Source organism: Buteo buteo, chromosome 10, assembly GCF_964188355.1.
Source record: "Buteo buteo chromosome 10, bButBut1.hap1.1, whole genome shotgun sequence".
Classification (NCBI taxonomy): domain Eukaryota; kingdom Metazoa; phylum Chordata; class Aves; order Accipitriformes; family Accipitridae; genus Buteo; species Buteo buteo.
The window spans coordinates 37,979,766-37,988,694 of record NC_134180.1 but is presented as its reverse complement, the minus strand read 5'-3'; the positions used below and the strand labels follow the sequence as shown (position 1 = coordinate 37,988,694).

At 41.3% G+C, this 8,929-nt stretch overlaps 1 protein-coding gene and 1 long non-coding RNA gene across 5 annotated transcripts; one reads left to right on the top strand and one right to left on the bottom strand.

Annotated features, from left to right (window-relative positions):
* Positions 1–70: 70 nt before the first annotated feature.
* ECHDC2 (enoyl-CoA hydratase domain containing 2) lies at positions 71–7,678 on the top strand. Of its 4 annotated transcripts, XM_075037125.1 has the most exons (11): positions 101–229; positions 374–602; positions 1,859–1,926; positions 2,544–2,631; positions 3,176–3,262; positions 4,476–4,568; positions 5,204–5,260; positions 5,652–5,839; positions 6,301–6,351; positions 6,674–6,721; positions 7,411–7,678. In XM_075037125.1, exons 3-11 carry the CDS (start codon positions 1,876–1,878, stop codon positions 7,486–7,488), a joined length of 741 nt encoding a protein of 246 aa, XP_074893226.1. In that variant the 5' UTR covers positions 101–229; positions 374–602; positions 1,859–1,875; the 3' UTR covers positions 7,489–7,678. The 4 variants fall into 4 exon arrangements, with proteins under 4 accessions (XP_074893223.1, XP_074893224.1, XP_074893226.1 ...); XM_075037123.1 differs by lacking the exon at positions 374–602 and having other exon boundaries at positions 73–229; XM_075037124.1 differs by lacking the exon at positions 101–229 and having other exon boundaries at positions 246–602.
* Positions 2,285–8,874, bottom strand: LOC142035235 (uncharacterized). Its single transcript, XR_012651834.1, has 3 exons — positions 8,760–8,874; positions 8,490–8,675; positions 2,285–2,424 (listed from the first exon to the last, which is right to left on the bottom strand). It is a non-coding gene; the product is annotated as an uncharacterized LOC142035235 (long non-coding RNA).
* Between the last annotated feature and the right edge of the window lie 55 nt (positions 8,875–8,929).

The window sequence follows — 8,929 nt, the reverse complement described above, 5'->3', positions numbered from 1 at the left end:
CTTCTTAAAGGCGCAGCGTCCCTTCGGCCGGCCCGCCCTGCCCCGCCCCGCCCCGCCCCGCCGGCCCGGCCCCTCGCTACCGGCGGAACCCCGGGAGCGAGCGGCGCCATGATGCGGCTGGGGCGGACGGGACGGGAGTTGCTGCGCTGGGGTCGCGGCGGGCCCCCCACGGCCGCCCCGCGGCGGGGCGCGGAGGTGCTGGTGGGCGCGGCCGGCGGGGAGAGCAGCGGTGAGTGCGGCGGCCCCCGCCTGCGGGCCGGGGTGCGCGGGGGACCGCAGGGGGCCGGGGTTAGGCCCCGGCGCTCATTTAACGGCGGTTCCGAGGTGTCGGAGGAGCCGATCGGGTGTCAGAGCCGGTTTTCTGGTGCTGTAGGGAGGGGGCACGTCGATCTACGTGGCTTTACCGATTCCTGGTAAAAACGCCTCAGCTCCCGGCCCGGCCGGAGCTCCCGGCCCCTCGGCTCTGGCAGCCCTTGCCGTCCCTCGGACGGGCCCTGAAACACTCGAGCCGTCCCTGCAGCGCTGCCCGGACATCTGGTACCGGGGGTGCCGGGGCCACCGAGCCTTCCCTTGCTCTGACGCCCTCGTATGCGGCCCGAAAGGTGAGCGGGTGCCTCGCCGAGTCCATCGCGGGCAGGGTGTTTATAGGAGTTATGCCTCAATGCTTGTCTGAAGAACACAGCTGCCAAATAAAAAGCTAGATGACTTTTAAGTTGTGTATGCGGGAGGTCTCAATACAAGAAGTTCTGGTTTGCGTACCTTAGATTTTTCTGGTATCTGTAACGTACGGTGCTAAAGGGAGGACAGGACCAGGGCACGTCTGTGCGTATTTATGCATGAGAGACACTAGGCAATTTGAGTTGTGGTTCAGATTGCCAATGCAGTTACTTTCTGGTAAGGGTAACTGTTGCAAGAGCTTACAAACAGTTCTTCATAGTTTTGCTAGTTACATATATATGAACGTAGTTACCGGAATTGTGAATTTCCATTGTTTGCTGGTGCCCGCTGTTACCTGTGTCTTTGTTCCTATCTGACACATCTCTTGTTTACTAACTGGCCACTGGCAGAGGGACAGAGACCTTCTAGCAGGGCAGGACCAAGCGGGACAGATGCGAGGTACATCTGTGCACCTACAGCAGCAGCAACAGCACCTTACAATGTTAAGGCCTGGGAAGTGAGCAGAAGTCCAGTCAAGGAAACAGGAGAGATGTTTTTTCTCTCCAAAGCATACAGAAACCATTGGATAATAATTTAGAAAACACAAGTGCAAGGGAGAAGTAAGTAGATGTTGTGGTCTTACTTTTCTGCTTGGACTTAGGAACTTTGAGTTAAGTCCTTTCCACTGATGAGCTTATTAACTTTAAATTAAATGGAGCTTCAATTTCAAAACTGCTCTGGAACACAAACCGGGAGTGACCAGTTTGTGCTATTCTCATGCAAACAGCAATCCCAAGGGGATGGTTTTCTTCATTACTTGAACACATTACGACTGTACAATAAAAACTGAAATAAGTAACATTCAAAATAGAAACCTAAGATGGATCATTTGGGTTTGGGGTTTTTTTCTATTCCTGCAGTAATTCTAAGGCATACATTCTTAGATGTCATGTTCATTTTTTAAATTTCTGCTTACTTATATTATTCACAGTGCTACTGAATTTTACAGTTGTCCTGCATAACTGGGTTTCGTAGACATGGTCTCCCACCTCCACTTTTAAAATAACTAATTGTTTTAGAATATACTTTATATACATTTTCAGGAAAGAGAAGATGCAGCATATGCAGATATTGTTCCCAGTTGAATTATTGTGTCAGAGAATTAAATGAAGTATAACTGAAATTGTCTCCTATTACTAAGGTATTGCTGAAATCCTAATGAACCGACCGCACGCGAGAAATTCATTGGGAAAAGTATTTGTAAATGAAGTGAGTATGGGCCTGGCCTGTAAACGTATTTGGAATCATGATCAATAACTAAATGCAATAAGCATAGTTGTGGGAAATCTGAAACAAAAACTTAAATCTCTTGCTGAAGGTCAGTGGGAGACTGCACTGGGGCAAGGCAGGTTAGCCTGAAGATAAAGAGATCGTGATATGTCTGTACTGCAGTAACTTCAGCTGTGGACTGGACAGAGATACTGGAATTATTTGAGTTAGCTAACTTGGATGCAAGTCACTGTCCTTGCTTGCATAATTACAACAAAAACATACTCATTGTCAGACCTTAGCAGATGATCTGTTCAAGGTTGATACATTCTAGAGAAAGTCTGGCTCATGCCTGGACAAGAAGGGGAGTTTAAGCTACAGCAAAGGTTCATCTCTGAATGGAAGAAAAAAAAGAGATGGGGAAATGTGTCATTCTGAGGCTCTCATGGAAAGATCCTGCTGGCTCCACATATATGATTTCCAGTAAATTCCTGGCACCTGCAGGGAAAAAAAAAAAAGAAACTTTTGTCATAGATTAGGAGCTTGCTATAATTTAGGCATATACATCCATATGCTTTTAAGTTTTTCTTCTCTTGTTTGTACTCCCTCCCTCATAGCTGTTCAGCGCTCTGGAACAACTCCGCTGTGATGAGAAGGTTCGCGTGGTGGTGTTCAAGAGTGAAGTGAAAGGTGTATTTTGTGCTGGTAAGTAACAAAGGCTCTGCAAACTTGTTAAAAAATTTGATGGCTCTTAAGGCTGTGTGCTAATCAGATTGTGCAGAAAAGCCATTGGAAATGCATGCTAAAAGAAAAATGGGCTGGCTTTTGTGTAGCAAATAACAAACACGTTCTCTCTTTCACCTGTCTGCCTACCGGCTTCAGCGATGAAGACTTGTGATGGAGTGAGCCGCACAGGCTGCGTGGTGCTACTATTTGTTTTCCATTTATAACCATCTTAAAGCAGAGGTGCCTCTGGTATTGGAGTCCTTGGTTTCCAGTTTTATGGATTATTGCCCTTGCATACAGGAATTGGTGCTCATCTGGGAAATCTGTTGGAAGGGCCCAGAGGAGCACCCTAGCCACTGCTCCAGCCCAAATGTCCACACTCCAACTTCACTGACTTGACTTAACCAGAACACCGTATTTCAAGACTTCTGAAATGGTGTGCCCTCTGAGAGGGACAGGAGGGAACACAGTTCAGATGTCTTCTCCCTTCTCCTGGATTCTAACCTTTTTCTCCTCTATTTAGGTGCAGACTTAAAGGAACGTGCAAAGATGGATGATGCAGAAGTTGGACACTTTGTTAAAAGGCTGAGAAATCTCATGGATGAAATAGGTAAATTATTATTTCAGTTGGGAAATATGTCCTAGACTGCCTGTACTGAGACATTTAGAAATGCTGCAGGAGGGGAAGGGCCCCAACAGTTTATCCATTTAGGAGTTGCTTCCCAAATGGCTCCAGTTTATGCCTGAAACAAAGATCTGATTAGAATTAAATACCAACTATCCTGCTGCCACTCCAAGGACAAGATGCATTTCAGTACTGCCTTTTCTATGATGAAGAGCAGCACACACACATACATATAATAAGTACCTGATATAACAAATTATTCTATATACAGTTCTATGTAATCCTTGGGAGACAGTGCTTGACAAATGAGCTATGTTGGTTGTCCCACCCTTCAATACATGCTGAGAAGCACTCATGATATGGCAATAACCTAAGAATGTGGATTTGGATCTCTGAATGGATTTTCTAAACGGATTTGTTGAATGCCAGGGGGTTTGTACCTACAACTTCCCCTACCCCCCCCCTTTTTTTTTTTTTCCCGCAAAAGGAATATGGACTTACACAATTGATTTTCTTCCCCTATTTATGAATGATTCTGTTCTCACTAGAGAAGAATACCGAAGTGAAATCTGACTAAAATAGCAGTCAGAATTGCAATAATTAAAAACCAAACAATGATGTAGAGAGAATGACCCTGTCTCACAAACCACAAAAGCAGTCGGGATAGTTACGCACAGAACTAGCACATGTCTGAAGTCTGCTTCCAGCTCCCCAAGTGTTTAAAAAGGTATCTTACCAAGCAGCTAATCTCCAGGTACCACAGGTTCCTCAACTATGAGGTGACAACAGTGTTTACCAAGTTCAGGAGTCTTGGCTAACAAAAGCACCAGAAAAGCTAATCCTTGTAACAGTGACTAGGGATGGTGTCTTTGACTGTTTAACTGCAACAGCTGGATATTCACATTATAAATTTGCAAGGAGACAATTCATCCTGTTTTGCGTTGCAGTACTTTGTATTTACATGCTTCTTTGCATGTACAAATAATGTTTTGCATTCTTCTTACAATGAAGGGAGAAGTGCAAAAAGACAGTTTCTGCTGTTTAGAGACAGAAAGTTTGTGGCAGAAGAAAATGAATTCCTTGGCAATTTTGAGTTTGAGAACTACTAAAAGCTTTACAATTTAAGCATTTATATTCTAGAAGTGACTGGAGCAGAACTTCTGGAACAAAACTGTATAATCCATGTTGTCTTCTCTAGCTGCCCTGCCTGTACCCACAATTGCTGCAATAGATGGCTACGCATTGGGTGGTGGACTAGAACTGGCGTTAGCTTGTGACCTTCGAGTAGCAGGTTTGTGTGTTGCTTAATATAGGATTCTTCTTGTAATGGGTGACTATATTTTAAAGAGAACTTACATGCATGACAGCTGGCTGTTAATGCAATCCAGTAGACTGAGAGAGGAACTTACACAGTTCAAGAAATGAGTAGGCATTTGTCCACAAAACATGACAGTTACTACTGGGAAAGCAGTTTCCTTGCTTAAAAAGTAAAGCCTATTTTTAGACAAGATTAGGATTCCTTCAGAAAACTATTTGTTGGTAGAATTAAATAGTTATTATCATGTAATACTGGATCAGCACTCTGGCTAGATCTAACCTTCCCTGCTTACATCAGTTTGGACTGGAAGACTTCCTTCTTCTGTTTCTGTTCTTCTATCCATTACATTTCATCTAGTATGGACCCAAGGTTCATTTTTCTAGATAAAATTACTACATTAGGGGTAAGCAGCCATATTACACATCCCTCATCTGACTTGAGATGGACACTGATTAAGCACTATAGTATTCAGACTTTCTAGCTACCTGGAGAAATGGAGTTCCAGTTCAGTGTTGACAGTTTGTAGTTTTATTAATTAGTTCAGAATGGAAAATTTGTAGTTATACAGATCAAAAAGTAACTAAACCCTATATTTATTTTTTTAATAGCTTCATCAGCTAAAATGGGCCTTATTGAGACCACAAGAGGGCTTCTTCCTGGAGCAGGTAACCTCCATTAAATCTTCAGTCTCTTATTTTCTCAGCTCTATAGTATTTTGTCATTAGAACACTTGAAGTGTTTTGAATGTAAATTAGAAGTAGCATCTTACAGTGACCCAAGAGATCTGTGAATCAAGAGTTCCATGCCAGGCCCTGTCTCGGACTTGCTATGAATTTAGGAAAGTCCCTTTACACTTTTTCCTGTTTATCAAAATAGTCAAAAGGATGCTGAAACATTTCAGATGCCTTGCAAAATGTTGATATATTCAGCTAGTTATTAAAGAAACACATCATCCCTTTATTTTTCAAACCTCCTTGTTATGTAAGGAAACAAAATACTACTTTTTGGGGGGTGTTTCTCAGAAATGGAAAATGCTGGTTTTGCTGTTGTCATAAGGTGGAACGCAGCGCCTGCCCAGATGTGTTGGAATAGGTCTCGCAAAGGAACTCATTTTCACTGGTAGACAGATTGACGGACAACAAGCCTTCTCAATGGGATTAGTAAATCACACAGTGCCACAAAACAATGAGGGAGATGCAGCTTACCAGAGAGCATTAACTTTGGCTAAAGAAATCCTTCCTCAGGTAAGTGTATTATTCATGTGGTCACTGTAAAGAAGGCATTTCTGCTTCCTTTAAGAGAGAGCAAACAAACAATTTAAATTCCTTTCTATGAAATATTAAAGTCTTGGTTTCTGATGTTTAAGTCTTAACTCTGTCCTTTTTTGCGAATGCAGTTTCTGTAGAAACAAGTGTTAACATTGAGCTGCTTAACCCATAGGACAGTTTTACCTCCCAGTGGTTATGCAGACCTGCAGGACACATTGAAACCTTGCACCGTGTACATCTATTAACTGTAGATAATGCTAATTTGTTTTTTTGAAAATACTAACTTACTGCAAATTTCTGTAGACTAAAAGGTCATTTGGAGCTAGGATAATGATGTAACAACTACACTATTATGAACTGATGTGGCTTTAATTATATTTTAATGTTTCTTGAGGTTTGGTTTTGTTGTGTTTTGTTTTTTTTTTTTTTTAATAAAGGCTCCATTTGCCGTGAAAATGGGAAAACTGGCAATAAACAGAGGAATGGAGGTAATTATTTTTATTTTAAATACTGATGTAAATGAAGCAGACAGGCAACTCTTACAAATTACTACAGTAAAAATGTTTAGAACAGATGAGTTATAATCCTTGTTTAGACAAGGCATTTAAAACCACTTCAGGAGTTTTAAAGATTTTCTTTAAGAACAAAATTAATACAGCAGGATTTTTTTTCTACAGATGCTAACACCGTAGTTCTAATACAGGAGTGAAGGTCACTCACTATGCATGAGCATTTATTGATTTGAGGGCTACGAAGTAGTTTTGAGGGCTATACTTCAGACAAATCTCATTCCTTCCCTCTTATCCCCAGGTCGATATTGCATCAGGGATGGCTATTGAGGGGATGTGTTATGCCCAGGTAGGTTACCTTCAGAATACATTCCTGAAAGAAACAACTGTAGATTTTCTAAAGCTAGGTATTCACAGCATCCTCTTGTATTTTCCTCTCTATAAGGGAACACTTAACAGCTAAATCTAAAGCTTTGAGAACATACTTGAGTGCAGTTCCAGATACCTATTTCAGAATGTTAATTGTTGTGTCATGCATAGCTGCCTCTCTTAGCCTCCATGAGACCAAAGTCCTTTCTTAAATACCCTTCTGTCCAAAGTAAGTGTATATTCTTAGTTTCAACAATGTTAATTATAGGATGAGGTTTATGAATGGTTTTAGTTTTAGCAAATTAAAAAACAGGTTTCTCCTGTAGTCATTCTTTCTGACAAGTTTTGAGAGCATGTACCTTTCTCAGCTAACGGAACAATGTAACTGCTGTGCCTCTCTGTATTTTAAGACGGTAAAGTATTAAATTTATGGAAAACTGTTTTCTTATGTAGTTCTATTGTCTTTGTCTTAGATGCTTTGCTTGTGATTTACACTACAACCCAGTCTCTCTTATTTTCCTAATTGCAAAATGTGGAAGGTGGGACTTAATGTATCATTGAAAGAAAAGCAATCTTGGTCTTAGACCACTACTGCCAAATTAGTCAGTACTTAAAAACTCATCAGACTTGTCAATGAAAAACATACCATTTTCTTTTTTTAAAACGTAGAATATTCCCACAAGAGACCGTCAGGAAGGGATGGCTGCCTTCAGGGAAAAACGACCACCTCAGTTTATCGGCAAATAATGCTTCCTAGCTTCCCCTTGATTTTTTGAAGGTAAAGGAGGAATGAAGAGGACCCACTGATTTTTGGGGATTACTTTTATGACTGCATTCTGTGTACTTAGCTCCTTGCCTTGGACTACATTTCTGAATACTCCACTGGATCATTTTGCTGTAAGAATTCCCAAATAAAGATTTAACTTTGTACAGCTGATCTTTTAAAAGTGCATACATCTTGAGTCAGCTGTTATGGCTCTCAGATGTCAAGTAAGGAGTACGGAGAAGCTTTGGCTCACCGTAAGCAAATTAAAAAAAAACAAAAAAAAAAAAAAAAAAAACCACCAAAAAAAAAAAAAAAACCAAAACAGAAAACATGCTGCATCTAAACATCGATAGGAAAAAGTAAAAAAATCACTCTGAAGAGGAAGTCAACTTACAAAGAAAGAAAACTTTCCTAAGCTTGCTTCCCATTATCAGTAGTCTTCCAACTAATCAGACAGGGAGTATTAACACACAGCAATGGCATTTCACCCCAGATCTGTTCTGAATAGTGCAAAAAACAGAGCTACCACTCCAGCCAAGTGAACTTAGTCTCTTTGGTATCAGCGCCTGAGAAAAGGCAAGGCCTGTATGTCCATGTATATATGACCACCATATCAGTCTATGCCAGACATCTCTAGCACGTCACCTCTCTCCCATCACCTATTTTCCTCTGTTGCCTGACTGGAAGTTGAGGTTATTTTCTCCCTCTGCTTAGAGGTTCTCCAGCACTGAGACATGCCACACAATTTAGCTGTATGGCTTCTTACTTCCCTACGTGGGGGCTTTCAAGCAAAAGTGAATTAGTATAGTTAGAGAAACGTACTTTTAGTAAATAATTTATAGGTTATCAAAATATACTTACAAAATGTGGCTTATCGCATTGGAACTGGGTGTCACTTCATGCTAAGATGGTCTCAAAGCAAACCACAATTTCACTAGTGCCAAAAGTTAACCGAACAATTCTGTGGGTGAGGTAACCTTACCAGATTATACATGTACAAGTTTCCTATGCAAAGATCTGCAAAGGTAAAGCAGAGCCAGGATCTTCAGCCTTCACAAAAAAGATGACAAATGCCACAGGTGAAATAGAAGAGTTGAAAAGTTGCTTCCAGAATTATTCTACCCTGGCAGGAACTCCTGAAGCTCCACAGGAATGTGAAGAGACCTTTCTGTAATTGGGACATGCAAGTAAAGTTAGTGGATTTATACCTTGTAGGCATTCATACTTTTCAGCTTAAAAGAATTCTGCTCACTGTTTGTTTGCCTGAAGCATGTAGGAACAAAACAAGAAATGTATGGAAAATCATTTACAATCTCTCTGCTTGCTGGTTGCAGAACTTCATGAAGTGACGTCTTCACCATCTGGACTGATGCCAGTATCACATACATTTTGTGCTGCATGTAGTAGTAGATTCTTTTTTCC

Excerpts from the sequence above, each read along its gene's own strand:
- ECHDC2 (XM_075037122.1), top strand. The coding sequence starts at position 109 with ATGATGCGGCTGGGGCGGACGGGACGGGAGTTGCTGCGCTGGGGTCGC. Across the intron at positions 2,632-3,175 it reads GAAAGGTGTATTTTGTGCTG|GTGCAGACTTAAAGGAACGT; the intron begins GTAAGTAACAAA and ends TCCTCTATTTAG. Across the intron at positions 5,840-6,300 it reads CTAAAGAAATCCTTCCTCAG|GCTCCATTTGCCGTGAAAAT; the intron begins GTAAGTGTATTA and ends TTTTTAATAAAG.